Below are 23,932 nucleotides of genomic sequence, written 5' to 3'. Positions count from 1 at the left end.
CGAAGAAGGAATAATGGGAATAAATGCCAGAGATGGGACAGTTGTCAAGAGGTGACTTGTCCCAAGTCTGGGAAGAGAAAGGACTCTTTTTAGCTTCTAGACATTCTTCTTTTATTAAAAAAAAAAAAAAATGGGTGCCTTATGGCTTTGTTATCTATCTTCAGATGCATATAAATAAGCTCCCCCAATCTGATGTCATATTCATGAATTAATGTTTTTAGGAGAGCAAAGAGGAGATGAAAAGGTGTTTGTTCCTGGATAATTGGGTATGGATGATTCATTCAAATGAATAGAGAGACCTGGGGTGCAATTCAATACTCATTGAATTTGCCATCTCCTTCTGACTTGTGATTTCCATGCTGACATCTGTACAGAACAAATAGAGTTCGATCCAGTATACAAAATTGCAGAGCTAGAAAATGTGTCAGAAACCATTATTCCCACCCCCTCATTTTATAGGCAAGGAAACTGAGGCCCAGGGAGCTGAAGCCATTGCTCAGAGTGGCATAGCTTTAGTGACATCAAATACTCTTCTCCCATCCAAGTCAGACAATATCCAATCTGAGTTTTATTTAGAAAACCCTATTAAATTTTGTCCTGTCAGGAAAGATGCTCAGGGTGGTAATAAGAAGATTGTTTACACTGAAAGGAGCCTCTGAGAGGAAAGTGATTGGGCTGGCTGCTGAGAGGAAAAGCCCGCTGATGGGAGCTCCAGCAGCCCTCTTGTGTGAGAGCTGTCATCCCTATCAAAGGGCAGAAAGGCTGAGGTGGGCTGTCGTGTGGGATCCATTTACAGAATCAAGCAGTGTTTCAGCCCCTGTTTTCTCCTGGCAGAAATAAAGAACAGTGCCACTCCTTCCCCTGTGAAGCCAAGGCCTGAGCTACAATGGAACAATGATGGTAATAATAAGAGCATTTGTTGAGTTATTACAACAGACACCTCTTCCCCTCCTTACCCCTCCTCACCAGGTGCATCAGCTCTTTCAGGAAGCTTCCTGACCTCTATGGCTGCTCAATTCTATAATGCCCTGGCCATATCTGTACCACTACCCTTGCAGCTTGTGACTGTGTTTGTTTTTTTTAATTGTATATGGAGTCAATGCCTTTATTTGTTTTTATGTGGTGCTAGGATTGAACCCAGTGCCTCACACTTGCGAGGCAAGTGCTCTACCTCTGAGCTACAACTCCAGCCCCATGGCTTGTGTGTTAATTAGCTGTTTAAGTATTTGTCTCCCACACGGGACTGTCAATGTCAATACAGAAACATGTGGAGTTCTATGGAACACAACTAGAAGAGCAGATAAATTTGCTCAAAGAGTTCCAAAAAGGAAAGAAGCAACTTTTTATATGGAAGCAGAGAGATGAGTAGCAAGTGGTTTGTTATAGGAAGGAAGTAATAAAGGGCATCCCAGGTCGATTAAAGGCATGGCGTATTTCTGAGGTCCTGCCATGTGTCAGGCACTTTGCTAGTGCTAGAAGTAGACAGAAGGTCCATCTGGCTAAAGCATAAAATGTGTGGGGGAGGAGGTAATTGGGGTGAGAATGGGGAAGTGAATTATCACCATGGGTAAAGGACCTCTGGAACTGGCTGAGGAGTTGGCCCATTAAGCCCCAAGAAGCCTCTGAAATGGAATTGTTAGAGTCACATTTGGTTCCAAATGAGGAAGATCTCTATGAATAGATATGGAGTGATTCATAGACTACATTGTTAACTGAAAAAAACAATGCAAACAACCATCTATCATGTGCTGTCTTTTGTGGAAGGAGGAAAGGGAAATAAAGTGTCCATGTGTCTGCTCGCTGTGCAACAATTAACACAGGAAAGATTGACAAGAAACTTTCAGGGGTGAGTGGGAATAAGATGGAAAAAAGAGGGATAGGAACAGAGAAAAAAGAATGGGGGGGGAAACAATGCTTCCCTGGGTGTACCCTTTAATATGATTCAGGCGTTTGGAACCACACTGAAAAGAAACCCTGGGAATGGAGAAAACACCCTAAAGTGAAATTCAAACAGAAAGTAATGGGGGTGGGAAAGAACTGACGCAAGCAGCTTTGGAAAATAATCTTTTGAGGAGAGACGGTTGCCTGAAAATCAAAGAACCTGAAAGCAAATTGTGAACTCTTTTTCACAGAGGTGTGAACTAGCGGTTCCAAAATTTCTGTGTATGGTAAGGTTGAACAAATAAGTATCTTGTCAATAACGGAAACAAAGTTTGTTGGAGAAGAGGGCTTAAAAATATGGAACAAGGGGAAGGCTAAAATGGACATTGTTGGACTGGAGTTGGAGGCATGAGCATGAAGTCAGGGTGATAGATGGATGGAGAGGCAGACAGAGATGAGATGTCTGTGTGCATGTGCATGTATTTCCTAGATCTGTAGGGAATATGTTAAAAAATAAGGAACCTCCTCTTAATCTTGTTCCAGGTGGTTGGAATGAGCTTCTGATGTTCAAATCTGGGATAATTTGAGAATCCAAACAAATAAAGATAGCAATGGATTATAACCCACTGGATAAAATAAGAATCCATGAATATAATTGAATATATATTATATATTACATATAACATAATATATATAATAAATATAATATCTATATTAAAGCTACATATTTTATACTTATTTATATGTGTTCATTATTTATGTTTACTTTATATAATTTGTATTTATTATATATGTACTTTTCATTGTACATATATACTGACATAATAATTTATATATATATATATATATATATATATATATATATATATCTGATATAAATAAATAAAAGAGAAGGGAAAGCTCCTTCTTGCAATAGATTCTCAACTAATAAATATATAGAGAATGATGGAATTAGAAAATCACTATCATAGTAATAATTAAACTAGTGGATAAAACTTTGACAGTAATTACAAAATTCAACCACCTGGAACAAGATTAAGAGGAGGTTTCGAAGTCTGTGACACACCGCAGACCTTCCTTCCAACTGCTGTCAGCTGACTGCTACGCACTGTGTCAGTAGTGGGTAAGAAGAGTAAGTATTCATTGAGTGTTCACTACATGACAGGCATTGTGCTAAGTGGGAATTTGGGGGCTTAGTATTCTGCGTATATTAACTCACTTATTCCTGACACCAACTCAGTGAGCCTTTTTTCAAAATCGATATCCTCACCAATTTTTGTTTTCCTAGTACCAGGGATTAAACCCAGAGGCACTTAACCACTCAGCCATAGCCACAGCCCTTTTTATTTTTTATTTTGAGACAGGGTCTTGCTAAGTTGCTCAGAGCCTCACTAAGTTGCTGAGGCTAGCCTTAAACTTGTGATCCTCCTGCCTCAGTCTCTTGAGCCACTGGGATTATGGATATGTACCACCACACCCTGCTGGTATCCTCATTTTTAAGAGGAAAAAGCTGAAGTTGAAGTAATGAAAGATTTATCTAGAATCAAATCAACAAGAGACAGAGCCTCAGATTCCAATTCCCTGCCTTTGGCATTGAGTCCAATGTTGCCCTATCATGCGGTATGTCTCTGGGTCTTCTTAGAATTCTGCTTACGAAAATGTGAAGAATAATTAGACCATTGAGGCATTCTTAAACCAAAGCAGTAGTGGCTGCCTTTTTCTCCTTTTTCTGCCTCCTCATTTTCCTCACCTGCAAGATAGAGACAGCAATACAGTCATTTTTCATTTAATGGCAGGGATGTGTTCTAACAGCTGCATTGTTAGGCAATTTTGGTTTTGTGTGAACAACATAGAGTTACACAAACTTAAGTGGTATTAGGTCCAACACTCAACACAGTCTCTTGATGTGAATGAGGGATGTGGTTACATGGGGTGTATGAGGCCACTGTCATCATAGCATGGCCTATTAGTTTAGTAAGCCTTTTGTTTAATAAGTAGGAGAACACGTAAAACAATGATAAAAAGTATTGCGTAGTATATACATAAACCCGTAACTTATTCATTTACTATCAAGTATGACATGTTGTTTGTAGTGTATGTGCTATTCTTTCATATTACTGGCAGTGTAGTAGGTTTGTTTATACTAGTATTACCACCAACACGAGTAATGTGTGGAGCTATGACATGATAGCGAGAATATCACTAGGCCATAGGAATTTTCCAGCTCCATTATATCTTTTGGGACCACTATCGCATATGAGGTCTATAGTCTGTGTTGACCAAAGTCATTTTGCAGTTCATGACTATACTTAATGTACGTGTTCTTATGAGGACTAAATTAGATAAGGTACATAAAGCATATAGCACAGTGTGAAATGAGTGTCCATTAAACGATAGCAGCAGCATTGGTAATTGCGGTTGTAATGTTGAACTCCCTAGTAAGATGGAAAACATTTCTAAAAGACATCTCTTGCTTTGGGACTGAATTGATGATCTGGGACTAGATCATAAAGAGCTCGTGTATCATGAAAAGAAGATTACATCTTATTCTATAAGCAATAGAAAGCACTGAAAAATTCTGTTACTTGGAGAGATGTGATCTGGTTGGCAATTTGCAGAGCAGACCAAGGGGAAGAGAGAAAAACTTAAAGACTAGGAGACAGAGGAGGCTGTTGTCAAAGACAAGGCAGAAGATGATGGGGGCCTGGTGCTGGTGAGGAGGGGATATGGAGAGACAGCCACACTCCTGAATGGGTGCTTGGACTTAGCAGGAGAGAAAGGGGAGGAGCTTAGGTGAACCTTCAGCCTCAGGCCTGGGTGTAGACCTGGTAAGGCTTGATCAGCATGCAGAGTAGGATCAGGCTGGAGACCTGGAAGGTGCCAGCTTAAGGTGGTTTGGAACAATCAGCAAAGTCAAGGTAGAAACTTGGATAATTACATCTGGGTGGAAGACTCTGAAGATCCAAATATTCAGATCCACATCGGGAAAGAACTTAGCCCCTGAGAGTAAGTGAAGCTGTGGAGACAGATGAGGTCCCTCGGGGAAGGGAGGGAGGTAGAGTGAGGAGACAGCTGAAGATAGAATTTTGGAAACACCAATGTTTACAGAGAAGAAATTCAAGAAATTCACTCTTAAATGCTCCCAGCGATGCAGGCATCTCACCTGCCAGCCATGCACTCCCATCTACTGCCCTTCCTTACAGAGCTGGAGTCCCTCTCCCCCCTACCCCCGCATCTGGTCAGCCCCCATCTGCCCACCTATTCACTTCTCCAGAGAATTCCCCACATATGCCTGCCCACTGGGACCTCCACCCTACATTGCTTGTTTGCTCCAGGATCCCCAAACCTGCTTTGAAGTTGGTTCCCAGGATGGATACTATTTTATTAGAACCATTTTTTTTTTTTTTTTGTACTGGGGATTGAACTCAGGGGTACTCGACCACTGAGCCACATCCCCAGCCCTATTTTATTTAGAGACAGGGTCTCACTGAGTTGCTTAGCACCTCACTTTTGCTGAGGCTGGCTTTGAACTCACGATTCTCCTGGCTTCAGCCTTCCAAGCCTCTGGGATTACAGGCATGTACCACCGTGCCCGGCAATGGCTTATTCTTTAGTAACGTAAGATCCTGTGTCTTTATTTCTCCTCCTATTGGGTCGATGGTTTCCAACCAAATTTTTTAAATCTCAAACAGAACAAGAAATATACTCCTAATTATGATCAGTCTACACATACATGTATAACTGAAAGGCAAGTCCCCAGGCAAGGCATACTTTTACTATGGTAGCTGCACAGTAATATGTTCAACTCCATTTCATTCTACTCTGTTCTATTTCATGTTTTTAAGTGCTGGTCCTGGCCTACTACATTAATTTTATATCCCACAGAACTGATTTACCGTAATACGCCGTGCTAGGAGGGGATAAAAGAAAAAGACTCCATTTTTCTAAGTCCATTCCCTTTCCCTTCATTTAGGCCCCTCAGCACTGAGGCCAGCAGGCCTTCCCTCTTACCTCCTTTTTATGGATCTGAGAGGACACAGAACTGCTTCTATCACTAGATTTTAGCCAATCTTGGGATTATATGAATTTTCAAAATGGCTCACTAGGGGAAGGTAAGCAGCTATAATAGTAGAATTTAGAAATCAGTGAAGGAGAGAATGGCTCACCTTTCAAATCTCCCCTTATATATTACTGTTCCTGTAATTACTCATGAGGCATCCTAAGGCGTTTTCATTCCATGCAGATTCCTTTAGGTAGCCCTAATACTACCACTCACCTGAACCAGTTAAACTTTCCCAGTACGTCCTACCTATACAGGACTTCCCTGCATGGCCTACCTATATTCATACAGGCTACAGATTGCCACCTGACACCCACCCGCAGCTAAACAACAAACGGCAGTTGTGTTGCTTTGGTTTCTATGCCCTCTCCAGCCCTTTCGAAAGGGAGATTGCTCCCTGAAAACCCTCTGAACCATTACCTTCTGTGGATCTTTCTGCAAAGAACTTTTGGGATTTTCTTTTTTTTTTTAATTCTAACATTCTCATTTACAATGTCTTTTCTGCTTCTACCTAGGAAAAGCTAAAATTTGTGAATTCACCTTGACTACAAACAGGAGAATGTTACCTGAGGAATAGCAGAGGACTTTTCACAACTTCAGAGACGTGCCTGCCACTACCAGAGGCACTTGAGTCCCTTGAGAAGTATCCTGAAGGGTTCATTTGTTGCACACCTGCAATGAGCCAGTCCCTGTGCTGGGCCTCAGCTTCACCCTGGTGAACACAGTTCCATCCCTGGCTTCAACGTGCTCACACCCAGTTTAAAGATGAGCGAAGAGCAATGGGTCTCTCTCACTCCCGAAGAATTTGACCAACTTCAGAAATACTCTGAATGTAAGTAAATGGATGAATGGACAGACATGGGATGGGATTTCATCTTGCCTGGAGAGGGTATTTCTGGAGAACAGAGCAATACAATCATTACAAAGCCACAGAGAGCAAGGTCAGGCCTGACAGTTTCTATTGCCTTATAAACACAGAATTAGGGTCTTTAATATAAAAACAAGATATTTTTAAAAATATATAAGAAATTACCTTTAGGCTCTATAAGTAATACATGCTCACCACAGAATTTGGGATATTCATTGAAGAAAACAGAGTGGGTTAAAAATCGCTGGTCAACCCTATGATCGTCTCAGATCACTCTCTTCCTGTAATTACTCATGAGGCATCCTAAGGCATTTTCATTCCATGCAGATTCCTTTAGGTAGCCCTAATACTACCACTCACCTGAACCAGTTAAACTTTCCCAGTACGTCCTACCTATACAGGACTTCCCTGCATGGCCTACCTATATTCATACAGGCTACAGATTGCCACCTGACACCCACCCACAGCTAAACAACAAACGGCAGTTGTGCTGGTCTGGTTTCTATGTTGCTTTATATAATTGAATTCTAACAGTGTACCTTGTTTTTGAAACCTGAGCTTTTCACCCAACACCATCATAAGCATTTGGTCAAATCAGTTAAACCTCTTCATTGCATAATTTTGAAGTGCTGCAATTTGTATGGTTTCCGTGTTACTCATTGACTGACTTGAACACTTTTGCATTTGGACCCAAAAACCTTCTTTCAGTTAGGGACTGAACTCTGATGTGTGAATCTCTCTTGACTTTGATCTGGGAAGTCTTGGGCTTTTGCTTGGACTCTTGGTTTCCCATTCATTGTGCCCAGGAACCATTTCAATGCATTAAGTCAGCAGTGGAGAGATCCCTTGACACATGGGCATTTAGCTGTGCCTGCCATGGGTCACTGCTAATCCGGACTGGTGACAGGAATCTGCTTAGGCTGAGGCAGAAGCCTGTGTGATCACTTCCCTCTGCACAGAGTGGCCTTCATTGATTGTGCCATGGCACTGATTTTCTTGAGTGCTTTGTCATGCAGAGTGGCCCCACCCACCCAATTTCCTCTCCCTTCCTTTTAATTATAATGGCAGCTTTGTAGATCTTTGGGCCTGTAGCAAGTTGACCACCTGCCTGCTGAGGTGGTACAGGTCCCCTCCAATTGCCCTTTTGGTGGCCCCTCCCTCTCCCTCAGGCAGCCCTTGTCCATACCACTGATCTGAAAGTAAACCAGGCCCCCCACAATTACCAGCTCTGCTTCTTGAGACAGTCCTTAATACCCCAAGCCTCCATGTCCTCTTCTGTACAATAAGAGGACCCAACGAGGTGTTCTAAACCTGTGGTACCATCTGGAACTAACATCCTGTGACGTCACATGGTCCCGAGGTCAACAAGAGCCTCATTGGATCCTGATCGTTCTCCCTCTTGGTACTGTGGGGCCTGTGCTTTCTTGTCTAACCTTGATGAGTTTAAAGAAACTCTACAATGTATTGACAGGGAACAAGGAATCACCCCCTGGGGTAGCTTGAATTTAATTTAGCCTGCTCCATAGGTCAGCAAAGTATCAGCCCGACAAGGATGAAAAAGAAGCATATAGAAGAGTCCTACCCTAGAGGGATCAGAATCTTGTTAGGGTGTCAGAAATGTGCTCCTGACATAAACAGAGAATTGCTCTAGGGCATCAGGAAGGAGGTGTTGGCTAAATGGAGCTTATAAAGGCACAAGGTATAAGGAATTCAAGGGCAGGGAAATCAATACGGGAGAGCGTGTACCACACATAGGGGGATTCAAGAAATTTATTGTCTTCAATCAGTGGGGACTAGAAATCTAAAATCAAGGAGTTGGTAGGGGTGGTTCCTTCTGAAGACTGTGAGAGAAGGACCTATCCCAGGCCTGTTTCCTCAGCTTGTCATTGGCCATGTTCTCCCTGAATCCCTTCACATGGTCCCTGTGTGCCTGACTCTGTCTAAATTCTCCCTTTTTATAAGGACATGGTTTTATTGAATTGGACTCAGCCTATTCCAGTATGACCTCAGCTCAATTAATCTGCATCCGCCCTATATAAAGTCGCATTCTGAGGTACTGGGGATTGGGACTTTAATATATGAATGGGGGGGATACAATTGAACCCATATCAAATGATTTAGCTGAGTGAACTCTAAGGGAGAAAGATTTAAAATGCAGATAGTAGATGATAAATGCAAAGGCAGAGGGTCCCAGAGGGAGAGGGTGCCCAGGGGGTGGTGAGCAGAGGTCTGGGCTGGATTGAGAAAAGGAGCAGGAGGATGAGGTTGGGAATCTGAGGAGGGACAGGGATAGTAGAGGCCTTGGTCTTGCATGTCAGGTGTGTGCCTTGGATGGAAGTGACTAACAGAGTTGTGAAATGGAGGGTGTGAGCAGGTGACTCGGATCAAGGAACTGGCAGGTTAGGGAATCGGGCAGAGTCCTTTGGGCAAATCTAGTTTGAGCTAAGGGACGAGGCTGGGATGGCAAGTGTCATAATGAAGAAATGCTGATTTGTGGGAAATTGCAGTGGATTCCCCAATAAGGAGCCATTGAAGACACCTCAAAGGCTGAATCTGTAGAAAATGGCAATAGTGGGCCACAGGGCTGGTGGAGACCATTTAGGAATGTTGACTTTGAGAGGCTGATGACACGTCCACTTATGCATTCATGTGCCAGGCTCCAGGGAACCAAAGGATGAGATGCAGTTCCTGTTCCCAGAGAGCTCACATCCTTATGGGGGAAGACAGGACCCAAACAATGATGTCACACTATGGCAGGTGCTGAGAAGTAGGGAGCCTGGAGTAGGAGACCTAGACTGGCCCAGCGGAGGGCTTCCTGATGCAGAAACAGACTGAGAGCCTGGAGCACATGAGATGGGGTGAAGTGGAGGAAGAACTAGAAGGCAAGTAGGACCCCATCACAAGGATTCTGCCTTCTAAGTGAGAGATCCTGTGTGTGGTGGGTGTGAATGGGAATGAGGGGTTAGGCTACATCTCTGACTTGTGACTCATGTGTGGAGACAAGAAAAAAATCAGAATGAAGACACCTTAGAGAACCAGAATGTTGGAGAAAAACCAAGAGGCTGGAGAATATAGCTGAGGGTATATCCCCCGCTGGGGGTCAGTGAAGTAAAGGAGTCAGAAGACACAGAGAGGCAAATGGGTAAGAAGGAGCCCAGGATGTAGGGAGTGAAGGGAAGGGGGGTTCCAGATGTGGCAGAGCAGTTGAGGAGCAGAGGGAAGGGAGAAACCAGAGTATTTAGTAATAAGTGGCTCTTCCCTAGCTTGGATTTTTTTTCTTCAGCCATCATCTTTGTCCTGTGACCCTTTCTCACCCTTTCTATGTTCCAGGACTAGACAAGGTACTCCATTCCTGTTGTTATAATAGGAGAGGGAAAAAAAGATAAAATTCTTGGAAAATGATTAGTCCTGAGAGGAAACCCTGAAAAAGTCACTTTTAGATGCATTCTGGTATTCAGTCAGATCACATTGCCATAGCAACTGCTCTTCCACAACCACATAAACAGGAGCTTTACAATAGCGAAATAATGATGTGTACAGCCGGAGAACTGAGAACTTCCTCCCATGAAGTTACCAAGTGGGAGGGGTTCTTGGAGTGCTCCATTTATGTAGCATAAACCTGCATATTCTCTGGTGGCTTTCTGGGAGAGGAAAATCCATTCTAAAACTGCTCTTGGAAAAAATCAACCAAGTTATATTGTTAAATTTTGTGCCTCTACAAATATGTAAAAACAAATTCCACTATTACATATAATTATAATGCAATGAAAAGAAAAAAATGATAAAAACTGCTTGTGGAGGCATAAACTTGGGAATATACATCCAATACTATTTTGTATGCTGTTTTCTTCACTCTAACAGTATTCCAATTATCTATTGCTGCATCAAAACCACTTCAAAACTTGTCGGTTTGAATAACAAGTTGTGAATCTGCACAGGACACAGTGGGCATGATGAGTCTCTGGTCCACATGTTTGAGGCTTTAAGTGGAACAACTCAAAATGACTAGACCATTGCGTGGTGGTTCCTAGGTGGAGCCTCTGTCCAGCACCTCCTCATCTTCCAGGACCTCTGCATGTGGTCTGCTTCTAGCAGGACTTTTAACATGATGGCTCAAGACTCCAAGAGCAAAAAGGCAGCAGCTGCCAGACCTTTTAAACACCTTGGCTCAGAGGTCCTAGAATGGACCTTCTACATTCCATGGTTTAAAGCCATTCCAGGCCTGACCCAGATTCCACGGGGTGGGGGAATGGACTCCATATCTCATAGACAGTGGCTCACAGTGAGAGATGGGGATGGCAGGGATGGACAACCACCATCTTTAGAGACCATGATTCCATCATTCAACGAGCTCTGGGAGCATGACTTTTAGTGGTTGCAGAGACTTCTTTTGAATACATTTAAGTATTTCATTTCACCAAACAAGTTATTACAATCTTAGAATACATTAACACACTCATTGTGTTTAGTAAGGCAAATTGGGGTCCCCTCCCGCCCTACCCTGATCATGCCTCTCTGGACATAAAACATGTATTTATGGGTACTACAGTTTACAGTGGTTGATGGATAAACCACATTTGTTTAAGAAATGTTGCTGGCAGAGTGAGGGCCTCCCAGCCTGATTGTGGAGAAATAATGTGTGCTTTTGCTGGGGAAGAAAAGGAAAAACTGCTTGTTTATTAAAATATGTCAGTGCTATTTGGGGAAGAGGTGATAAATTAATTATGAATGGTTTCAAGATGGTAGCCCTGGGGCTAGATGGTAGCCCTGGGACTAGTGGAAGGAAATCATAGGTCACGCCTGTACAAGGTAGAAGATTGGATTTCAAGGGTTGAGTTTCCTTTCCCTGGAACTATGTGGCAGAGTTGGCCAAGGCACCATAAGAAAGATATGAACCTGGGCTGGGGATGTGGCTCAAGCGGTAACACGCTTGCCTGGCATGCGTGCGGCCCGGGTTCGATCCTCAGCACCACATACAAACAAAGATGTTGTGTCCGCCTAAAAATAAACAAATAAATATTAAAAGAATTTGTTTACTATTTAAAAAAAAAAAAAAGAAAGATATGAACCTTAGTCGTCTGGTTGATTCAGTGACCTTCAGGAGCCTTTCCGGGATTTAGTTTCTGTGTTTATAGCAAGTTTCTTTTTCACTTTAGAGAGAATTGCACATGGGGACCCCGATGATTGCGCATCTTTCTGAGAATACTGTTGTTTTGTTGGGATGGGGGAAATTTTTTCCAGGATTTATTTGTTTGTTATTTAAAAGTTCCGTGATTTGTCAATGATAGAAACTATTAGTTTTTTTCAGAAAGGAAAATAGTCGGTGAAGCCTCAGTTTGACTTTTAATTCTATAACATTTCCTTCATCAGCTAGTAGTTTCTTAGATCATGAAGAATTTTTAAAGCTGGAAGAGATCTTACTCATCATTAATTCTAATTCCTACCCATCTTATGAATGAAAGCACTGAAACCAGAAGCCCAAGGTCACACAGAAGGTCAATGATAGCATAGGAATTAGAACCAAAGTCTCTCAATTCTAACGCAAGTTCAGTTTGTTTCAATATCATTTCAAGAAATTAAAAAAATGTCCAAAGGAGTTCAACTTTCAACCATACCTTAGTAAATAGATGATAGATAGCCCAATTATATTATAATAGAGCAAAATTTTTTAAGTATATTTAAAAATAATGGATCAGTACATTGTGCCATTAGGATATATGTTTTGTTAGAGTCCAGTGAAGGCGAAGTTTCTGACTTTAATGTGTAGATAGAGTTAGAATCCAAACCTGTCAATGTGAATAGGGGAGCCAGAGAAAATGTTTAAGGCTGATAAATTAGAACAATGTAAGGGTCTGAATACGCATTGTTGAAACCTGCATCCGAGGCCCACAAGGGTCATCTCTCATTGCTTCTTAGAAGAAAGAACCATGACTATTTCTCATCCATATCTCTTTTTGAGTACAACTGGTCTTTTTCCTTAGTGAGGACCAGGACTCTGCCCACAAGGAGTTCCAGAATCCTATGGATGGGGAGAAATTCTAATGGAACAGTGGCTCTCCAAGTTTGGTTTAGCTCTCCTGGAGAGCTTGTTTAAATGCAGATTCTGAATCACATGCAAAGCTTTGATCATTTTCAATTCCACCCTGGACCATTTACTAATAATCTGGAGGCATGGGACCCAGGCATCAGTATTTTTTAAAGCTGACCAGGTGATTCCAACATGCAGCCAAGGTTGAGAACACCTGGTTTACTTGTTCCCCCTATGCTCCTGGGAATTATAGGGCACATGGCACAAGCAAGACCAGATCAATCCCTTTTCTAGCCCTTGTTGTTCAATAGATCTTTATTGAGTATCTGTTTGTGCCAGGCAAAGAGCTACACGCTGAGGATAAACAGTGATCAGGAAAAGAAGCCTAGCTGGGAGAGTGGGATATAAAGTGAGTCAATGCTTATGAAGCTGGTCTTCTTGTAGGTGCTTCCACATCCTGCTCTGGGGCCCAATTCCTTCTGACTGAAGAGATGGGACTTTCAATGCAGTGCTCTTGGTCCTGGCTCCTCTGTTTGGATATCATCCTCTCTCTTTCAAGGGTCTCTTTTAGGACCCTCACAATTTTTTTTGTGTGTGTATCTATCTCACTGTGTTCTTTACTCCTTGAAAAAATTAGAAAATTTATTCGTACATTCCAGCTTTATTCGAATATAGAAAATTTATATTTTATTTCTTTCCTCATGTATCAACTTTCCCCCCCCCCTTTTCTCTGCATCTCCACCTTTCCTTGTCTTTGGAATATGTCCCTGTAGCCTCAGCATCATGGTCTTTTCTGGTTTGTGACAGGCAAGCCTCAATGGTCAGCCCACAGATCTGCAGGAATGCTGCCTGGGTCACCAAAAGTGAGGTCCATGAACTGCATAAATGAGTGCATCTGGATCTAATTCAAAATGCAGAATCTCAGGCCTTGGTCCAGTTCTGCTGTTAGAATCTGCATTTTCACCTGATCCCAGGCAATTCGTATGCTTGTTATAATTCAAGAAGCTCTTCAAGAACTTTGAGGAATGAAAAGTTAGGCACCTTGGATTTTCACTCTTATATGTGGGTTTTGAGGTTCACTTTCAGACATGTTGACTTATGATTACTTTAAAGTTTAAAGTTCAATAACCTGGTGCTCAAATACTCAGTGTTCTTAACTGGAAGACAATGTATAAAACTCTGGGTTCTGGTCCAGACAGCACAGCTGATGTTCTTCTATGAACACAAATCTCTGATTTGTCTGTTTATATGGAGGGCATTTCTGCTCCATACCAACATGGCATCCTCAACTGTTTGTGAGCAGAGCCAAATTTTTTCCTTATATAGGTTTTTAAAATTTTTTTTAATTGTTTAGAACATTATAGTTATGCAAAATAGTTGGGTTCATTTTGACAAAATCATACATGCATGGAATTTGATTTACTCCATTTCAGTTCCCAGTTCCATCCCCTTCTCCCTCCCCCTCTTCATCTTTCTCCCTTATATAGGCTTTGAACTTGCTCAAAAGCTAGGAACAAATGCTTGATTAAGGACCCAGAGTTCTCGGTACATAGAGCATAAATAAATAATTTTGGATTGAACAACTTAGTGCAGTTGTTACCACTAGCAACCTTCACAGAAAAGAGCCTTCTAAACAACAGATTTGAGGTAGAACTATGGATTGATGGTTAATGCAAAACATACCCCTGCTTTGTCAACCAGGTGAATAAGTTGACCCACTGGGTGTAATTCTTTAACGTTTTCTTAAACAATGGAGCATGTCTGCCATGCATAGCAATTTTAGATTTGTTGGAGTATGTGCTTTTTTTTTTTGGCAATAATTATTCAACAAGTTCAGCTGCTTCTTAAGACAGTCTTTGCTTATTAAGAATAAAATCACATCAGAGAGCAGAAGTTCTCAACTTTGAACATTTGAATCCCACAGGAAGGTTTAATATGTATGAATTCCTAGGTTTTCCAATAGATGTTGGCTTAATTAGCTTAGGGTGAGGCCTGAGTTTCAGTGTGTACAGAGTTTCCCATATGATTCCAACACACAGTCAGGCTTGAGAGTAACTGTCACAGAGGAAGGGTCTTGTCTTCTGATTTGCCAGTGTTTGTGTATCCAGTGAATCTCAGAGCTGTGTCATATTATTCAGATATGTTAAAAATAAGAGTGACTCACTCACTAGCTTTGAGCCCTTGAAGGAATCACTTGAATCCCACAAACCTCAATTTTCTCCTCTCTAAAAGAGGGCTAATTCTCTTCTCTAAATTGGGGATAATTGTTACATTAAAGGGGAGTTATGGAGATTTAAATAAAATATTAAGGCTACTAGGTCAGTGCCTAGTATATAATAAGCACTCAACAAAATGGGAGTTGTTACAAATAATGGTGGCCATGGCCCTGTTTTGTATACTCAGAAATGGAACTCAATGTCCTCTGAGTCTGGTGGTAGCCTCATGATACAGGCTTTGACCACAGAGTTCTCTACTGAGGTTATGCTACTAGGAATCTGAAATAAGATCAGAGAATGCTCCAAAGAAGTTCTTCATTGTTCTTCACTGTCTTAAGATGAAACAAAATGGAGCAGTGATCAGGGAAGTGGATTAGTCATGCATAATACCCACTCATTCCTCATGGAAAGAGAAACCCAGCCCAGAAACCCTCTGAGAAGAAAACTGCCATAAAATATCAGGGGACATCCAAAGAGAAAGTAATGAGTTTCAAATTTGACAATTAGGTTTTTTGAGGTTTTTTTGGAAAAAAAAAAAAAGCCTATAAAAGCCCATAAAACAAATTTAGGTAAATCATGATGAGGAATATCCTTCATAGAAATTTAGTCAGAAGTCTTTTGGATTGTATTGTTTTTTTAAAAAAAAATTTAGACTATTCATCAGATATCTTAGAATAAATGACTTCAGTTTTTTTCTTTTTAAAATATCTTGTTAAATGCAAATTTGATAAATATGTATGTCTATACATATCCTAACTAAATATAAAGCAGTATTTTTAAAAATAGAGTCATAGCACTTTAGGGCCAAATGATTTTTGCTGGGGTGAACTGTAGAATCTCCCAAATGTGATGTGATAAATGTGATGATAACATCAAAAGAGTATCACTCCCTTGGTTCTTAGACGGAAATGCTCACTTTATACTACTATTGCAGAAAGAATACCAGGGTTTTTATGTGCTCAAATTTGCATTTTTGAAATCTGATCACTTTGGTTGAACTGAAAACCTCCCATTAAAATAGATTCTAAAATATGTGAGTGGGGGGGGGTGTTTCTAAATAGTCTAACAGCTTGTAGAATAATTAGAATATACATAGCATGGAACTGAGCTCTGACCTAATTCTGAACTCTATTCCATTCTGATTCCTGAGTGGCCGTAGAAAACAAAGACCTTGTTATGTTATTCCACAATCCAAAAAAATCTTTAACAATTCAAATCAATAACCTTAACTCAGCATTAAAGATCCCTATAAAGCTGGCCCTAAAATGTTATCTGATTCTAACTTTTTAAAAATGTTCTGAGGTGCCCAGAACAACTGCATCAATTGCTTGTTCTGTCTCTTCTGAGAATACTCCTTCCACTTTATGTCTGCCTTTCAAAACTTGACTCATTCTTTATGCCCCAGCTCAAATGCTATCCTTTTGAGAAGATAGACTCAGTCTCGGCCTCAATCTTAATTTTACTACTTTCTTGCTCTGTGTTTCATGGAGCTTCATATCCTTTCTACAGCATTAATTATACTTTTTGTTTTGTTAAAAATTATTTGGAAAGCCATAGTGAATGACATATAAGGGAAAAGAACATAGACTTTGAGCAGGAGAAGACCTGAGCTAAAACTCTGGCTCTTGGGCAAATCACTTAATTTCTCTGAATTTCAACTCCCTCATTTTTAAACTGAAAAAAAATTGCTAAATTTGTGTGGATTAGTAGGGGATATCTTATGAGAATACACAGGTAAACATCCTCAATAAGGGGTAGCTAATATTATCACGGTTATTCAGATCCTCTTCCCACTAGTTCATTAACAGTACCTTATAGCATCTGACACTCCATAGTGATTTCTGAGTTGAATGGAAGCAACCCAAATTGTTGGCATCTGCTGCCAGGATCTTACTGAGCTATTAGTTTTTCAACATCTGTTTTGAATTTCAGAAAGAAATTTCCATTTTTAGACAACAGCAGCATTTTCCTGTGGCATTTCAAATGTCTCAATACTGCAATGATTATAACTTCTGCTTGATAGAATCCAAGTCAGCAAAACCAGGGTGAAAGCCCAGCCTACAAGTATGTCTACTTTACTTAGGCCCACAAGACCATAATTCTCTGTACAAAGAGCCCAAACAACAAGGAACACTGTGTGAGCTTTTAATGACATTGCCCTTTGCTCAGATGTTTAAATAGCAGCAATAATGGAGCTTGAGAAGCTCTTAATTATCCACAATACTTGGAGACAGAGGAAGCAGGTCATAGAAAACCCTGGTTTTCTTTGATATCTAAAGTGCTGATAACTATACGGGATGCACTCACAATGTGTTTTTAATGATAGTTATTGAATCCCTTTTCTTGACTCCCAATTCCTTTATAAACCTCCCCAAAGAAGTCTGCAGTAGTTTCTGAATTATTTCCTGTAGAAAGCAGAATTTTCTCACTTACCATGATTCCTGAATAATCTAAGTATTTTTTCTTTTTCTTTTTTTTTTTTTTACTCTTTCAATTCAATATATATATAACATATAGGGGATGCTGAGGGGAAAGCATGAGGAGCAGGGGAAGGCTTAACTTCCAGAGGAAAAAGTTTTGGCTGTCAGAAATATAATAGAACTGCCATAAGAATATTAAATCAGTCATGCTAATTATGAAACATAATTGAGGTTATGTATTTGTGTCAGGATGAATAGATCAAACTCCGCCCCCCATCAAGATAGAAAATAAAAATCAAGAAAAGAGAGGTAGAGATATTAGGATCCCAGAATTAGAAGAAACCAACATGCCCTAGTGGGTAATGATGTTTCAGCACCAAGGACAGAGACAAGGGCCTTAATACTCACCCATCCTATAAAATTAGCAAAGTTTTTAGTGTTTTAAAATCTCCACTCAAATGATTGTATACTCATCTATATATTGTTTTTCTGAACATTGATTATATTTTAGATCTTGGTCTGATATATAAAGACGCCAGCCAACTGCAGCTCCCAAAGTAAAACTAGGCAACAGATGAACAAGATAAATTTATAGTTATAATACTGTAAGTGCTATTACACAGTTGTGTACAAGTTGTGGGGGACCTGGAGGAGGGAATGATTACTCTGACTAGTGCAAAGAAAGACCTTACAAAGGAGTAGACCTGTGAACTGGATATTGAAAATTGAGTTTGCAAGAAAGAGAAGTAAGACCTTGAAAGTACCCAGTACATTCAGAGATTTCTGAAAATGTGATTAGAGGTGACTGAAAAGTAGGCTGAATGGGAGAAAAGGATTAGGCTTGAGCACATCACCAAATGTTGAACTCAAGCTAAGGGGGTTAGGCTTTATCCTGGGAAAAGGGAAATTCACTGTTTCCGTTTTAGAAAGAAAAGTTCAGAAAGATAGTTCAGACATCAGAGGGGAGAATAAACTAAAAAAACTTAAGGAATGAGAGGGTAGAAGGTTGAATAAGGGATGTGTGTCCATCTTGTCCTGGGATTGAAGGCTGCTCCATCATAACCATGCTTAGACAGTGAGAATTTACTTGGCTCAGTTTTCATTAGCTGCTCACAAGAGTTTCATATGTGGATTGTGTCTCTCCAGATTCCTCCAAGAAGATAAAGGATGTCTTGACTGAATTTAATGAGGGCGGAAGCCTCCAACAGTATGGCCCACATGAGGTAAGAACATTTCCATTCTAAGCCTTTTTAAAATCCCCATGTTCCAGGCTTTCCATAATCTATTTTCCTCTTAGAGGCTTAGCTTGCCTTGAAGACCTTGCTCCTTGATCTTTTTTTTTTTTTTTCTTTTTCGCCCTCAAGTCTCAAGTGACCCATCAGTGCAATCTGGCATTGTTTCAAAAATCCATTCATCCCTCCGATTTTCCTGCAGACCACATCACACCTTCTCCTCTGTGCCCAGTATTTCATTCCTCCTACTCCCCTTATTCTCAGCTAATAACTGAGAAAATTAAAGCAGTCAGAAAAGATCTTCACAAGCTACTGACCCATGCACCATATTCTCCTGTTACTAGGAGAATATGGTTCCTCTTGTGCATTCAATCCCACCCTCTTTTGGCCTGTCTTCAGGCACTGCTTTAAACATCTTCCCCAGTTCCTTTCCCATTCTCTCTCTCTATTTCTGTTTTTCATACCAACTTTCCTACATATATTAGAATTTTCCCATTAACATATAAACAGAATTACTTTTCCTATATTAAAAAGTGTTCTCTTGACTCCACTTCTCCCCTCTAGCTACCATTTCTCTCATGTCCTTGATAGCAACGCTATGGAAAAGATTTGCCTATACTCATCTCCAACTTCTTTTCTCTCTACTTTCTTGAAAGTTCTTTTTTCAGTGTGTAACTCCTGTTCCTCCACGAAAACCCCTGGTCCAGATGGCCAGAGACCTCCACGTGGCTAAATCCAATAGCAGTTTTGCCCAGTGGACTTGGCCACTGTGAGTCAAATCCTCCCCCAACATTCATTGTGTTTCAGGATCCCACACTCTCCTGGTTTTCCCCTTACCCCTACACTTGACATTTTCCACTTAAAAAAACAAATGGGAATCTCAAACTTACCATGAGCTAAATTAGTATCTTTAATCTTCCCCCATAAAACTTGTTTTCCCAGCAGTCTTTCAGTCAATGTCACTTCCACTCTTCAAATTATTCAGCTAAAACTGTGGAATCATCATTGGCTTTTTCTTTTGCTCTTATAGCCCCCATCAAATACATCTTCAAAATTTACCTTCAGAATATATCCGTAATCCAGCCACATCTCACCACCGGCACCACAACCATCCTTACCTATATTATCATGGTAGTTTGCGCAGATTATCCCAAGAGTCTTGTAACTGGACTTCCTGCTTCTTCCCTTTTCCTTTAACATCTATTCTTCATACACATCCAGAGCAATCTGTTAAATTATGTCAGAGCCTGTCACTACTCTTCTGACAATCTCCCAGAGTTCCCTCACCCCCTATTCGGAGTAAAGGTCAGGTCAAGGTCATTACAATCTGCACTTCCTCACCTTTTACTTCTCTCCTCCTTCTTGTTCCTTTCCGGCCAGCTTAGCCTCCCAGGTGCTGTCCAGCAGGTCAGTGTTGATGTAGCCCCAGTACCATTGCATTTATTGTGGCTTCTTCTTAGAATGTTCCTCCCCAACATCTCCACGAGGTTCATTCCCTCACCTCAACTCTTTCACATCTACACTCAAGTCATTTTCTTGGTGATTGTCCCCTTCTTTACCCAAAATTTGAAGCCCTCTTCCCTGACCCTTCCTGTCCAACTGCTTTGCTTTATTTTCTTCCTTAGTGCTTCTCACCATCTGTCACACCATATCAGTTACTTAATTAATTGTTTGTCTCTCCTACTAGAATATATTTGTTCATTGCTGTGTCTCCGGTGCCCAGAAGAGTATCTGACTCATAACAGTCATTTGACAAATATTTGTTGAATGAATAAATGAATGCAAGACCACTTCTATTTCCAAATTCAATGCACATTTCTTGGGTGCCCAGGCACTATACTGGGAACTACAGAAGATAAAAAGATGAAGAAGCACAGTTTCTTCCTTCCAGAACTTACTCTTTACCGACAGGGTCAAATTCAAAAGACATGACCCCAGAGTCATGTAGTCTTAGGTTAAACTTCTACTTCTGCCATCAACCAGAACAAGATCTTATAAGAGCTTTCACCCCTTTGAGCCTTACTTTCCTCATCTGTGAACTGAAGATAACAAAACATAAAAATCTTTAAGTTTGAGCATGAGGCAATTTTTGCAGTGTCACTTTACAGGACACTTTAAAAAATTGCACTCTTTACTACTCCTCTTCTATCACCCTTTCGCCAGGATGCTTTAAACTCAGCTATCTTTTCCCTGCTCCTGGGTTTTTTTATGAGGGCCAGAAAAGGGACGGATCAGAAGGACTAACTTGGGGAGAGGCTGGCCACTTACTTATTCACATTGTCATCCATTCAACAAACCTGAGTCAATGCCTTCTCTGCTGGACCCTGGGAGTGAATCAACAGAGCCCGTGCTCTCTTGGGGGGCACCTGAGAGGAGTTAAAAGACACTAATTGCTGGGAGAATGAAGCAGAAGGGAGGTTGCCAGAACAGGGGAGAGAATGAGAATACACCATTTCAAAGAACATTCCTGAGGAGAAGCCATGCAGAGAAGATGGCAGAGCCAGCAAAGAACTCACTGCCCCACACCTTCCACCCCCAATGCCGAAAGCATGGGAACAAAGGCTGGCGGGGGCTGCTAATCAGCCTGTTTTCTCCAGGGACTGATGCATGGGAGGAACAATTTGGTCAGGGCCACCGCGGGTGTGAACACCACGGGAGCTTTCGGAAGTGGGGGCAGCTTTTTTGTTGAGAGCACGTGGCCACCCCCGCCTCCATCACACCTGGCCCCCATTCTTTGTAGGCCTGGCACTGCTGCATCCCAAGGGAGCTCTGTCACTCTGATTTCATTCTTTCACAAAGAGCACCTGACTTCTGGTAGGTGTAATGTCATGGCATGGGATTAGGAAAACAAGAAGGGTTTAATTTCTCCTGAGCTTGATGGCTTGCTGCTGCTAAAATGTCTCAACAAGAAAAGAATTAGCTGTGGGAAGGGGCAGATTGCTAGGAAAGCTGGGACAGGAATCCAAGTTTACAGAATAGTGAGGCTGTATCTGGCCATCATGAATGTACCCTTGCCTATCAGCACCATAGATCCTCTGGAGGCTAAACCAGTGACAGACAGCTAGGGAGGGCTCAAAACCAGCAGAGCAAAATAGGCAAGTGGCTTGGTGATACTGTGAGCCTAGACTCAAGACACACCAGAGCCCAAATTTCAGCTCTGTCACATATTTGTGATCTTGACCAAGTTATTTATGTTGTCAGAATTTGTGGGGTTTTAAAAAAAATTTTTTTAGTTGTAGATGGACACAATATCTTTATTTACTTTTATGTGGTGCTGAGGATCAAACCCAGTGCCTCACATATGCAAGGCAGGTGCTCTACCACTGAGCTACAGCCCCAGCCTTCAGAATTTGTTTTATCCAAAAAATTATAATAAGAGTCTGGCTGGCATGTCATCCTGAGAATTCAAATCCCATGCTTGGTGAGCCCTCTCTCTCAGTTTCCTCCCTTCTTCACCTGGGTAAGATGAACCTGTTCTCTTGGAAATAGGTTGCAACAGCTGCAATTGCCCAGCTGCTTCCTGCATGGAATTTGCTGCTGCTGGGGGGAAAACGGAGTTCCTTGGACCTGACAAAGAGGGTGTAGTAACATTCCCATGGCACTCCAAGAATTGCCAGTGGACCTCCTAGTGGTTGTTAGGTAGTTTGGGTATAATACCAAGCTACCCCCTCCCACTCACACATTCTGCATTTACTAAGTAGCTACTCTGCCCCTAGCCTGTGCTTATCAACAATTTTCTTGTAACCCAGATATCCTTTGAGGATGGCATGCAGTGACTTACTGAACTTATGGTTCTTGCGGGGAATGACAAGTAGAACTTTGCCAACCCTGGAATCTGTAACAGAGACAGTAAAGATCTGGCTTCAGGTTTTACTCTGCCACTAACTAGCTGGGGCAAATCACTGAATCTCCTGAGCCTGCATGGCATGAGGAGTCCCAGTCCCCTCTGAGCCTTTTCTGGTTTGAATGTTCTGTGTTCCCCCATTTATTCGATGCCATTCTGATCCCCGGGATAGGGACATGAATAAATGGGCATGAGTTTCATTATTATTGTTTTCTCAGTTCTCATGGAACTCACCACTTCTGACTATATATTATTATTTCAATATCTTTCTGGTATATGTAACACCGGGTCTCTTGAAGGTGTGAACCTATGTCTGATTCAATGGTGTGTTCTGCACTGGTGCTCAGCCCAGGCACAAGGCCATTCCTGAAGTGCACCAACTAGGAACCCATCATCCATTCAAAAACCTATCAAGGCACCATGATTGGTGGTTTAGGGAATATAAAAATGTAATACAACAGATACCTCAGCATCTCTACCTTCTAGGAACTCTATATCTAGTACAAAAAGTAAGATATGTCACAGATAACTAGATTAATCAGAGCAGTATATACAAGTGTCACAAAATAGGAACCAGGGTTCAAAGTGTAGGAATTCAGGTACAGGAGAGCCTGTCAGGCTTCCTGGAGGAAGTGGTAGCTGGATTGGACCTTAAAGCCTGGCTAAAATGATGATAGATGGAGAAGGAAGTGGTTTATGCTGAGTGAAGTTCACAGAGGCTTGGCCAGGAAAGAACCCCGAGACCAGCATGAACAGAGTGCATAATTACACATAGGGAATGACAGGAGAAAATACCAGAATTGTCTGAGAGCTTGAAGTAGCTACAAATTCTGATTGGAGTGGATTATACAGGAGGCTGTGAATCCCAAGTTCTCAGAAACTCCACAGAATGATCCATTGGATCATAGAAACACTACATATCAGATCTCCTATTTATATTCATTTTTATTTCATCTAGTTTCTTTTTGCATGTATTTTATGATGTGTAGTACAGACATACAGTACTACATCCATGGATTGCAACACTTTCTTGGGCAATTAGAAGTCATAGAAAATTTGGGGGGCTGGGGCTGTAGCTCAGTGGTAGATCACTTGCCTAGCTTTCGTAAGGCACTGGGTTCCATCCTCAGCACCACAAAAAAATAAACAAATAAAATAAAGGCATTCTGTCCATCTACAACTACAAAAAAATAAAAATTAAAAAAAAGAAGTCATGGAAAATTTTTGAGTGGGGAAGCAATCTTATCAGAATCACACTTTAGGAAGTCAACCTGGCAAGCATGGATAGACAGATGGGAGGACCAACAGATGGAGGTGAGGAAGGAAGCCCTGGAGAGGTATTGCAGCGGTCCCAATGAGGTTCATGAAACAAGTCAGAAACTG

The 23,932-nt window shown here is 41.3% G+C and overlaps 1 protein-coding gene across 5 annotated transcripts in view; it reads left to right on the top strand.

The window, feature by feature from the left end:
• Positions 1-6,706: 6,706 nt before the first annotated feature.
• Dgkg (diacylglycerol kinase gamma) overlaps positions 6,707-23,932 on the top strand; it is a 157,056-nt gene continuing 139,830 nt past the window's right edge. For all 5 annotated transcript variants that reach the window (XM_076867246.2, XM_076867243.2, XM_076867245.2 and 2 more), the window contains exons 1-2: positions 6,707-6,773; positions 18,620-18,696. In XM_076867246.2, coding sequence (XP_076723361.1) covers positions 6,707-6,773; positions 18,620-18,696 — 144 coding nt within the window. The remainder of the gene's footprint in view (positions 6,774-18,619; positions 18,697-23,932) is intronic.

This window comes from Callospermophilus lateralis, chromosome 10 (assembly GCF_048772815.1).
Source record: "Callospermophilus lateralis isolate mCalLat2 chromosome 10, mCalLat2.hap1, whole genome shotgun sequence".
Lineage (NCBI taxonomy): Eukaryota > Metazoa > Chordata > Mammalia > Rodentia > Sciuridae > Callospermophilus > Callospermophilus lateralis.
This window is presented reverse-complemented; position numbering and strand designations above follow the sequence as displayed.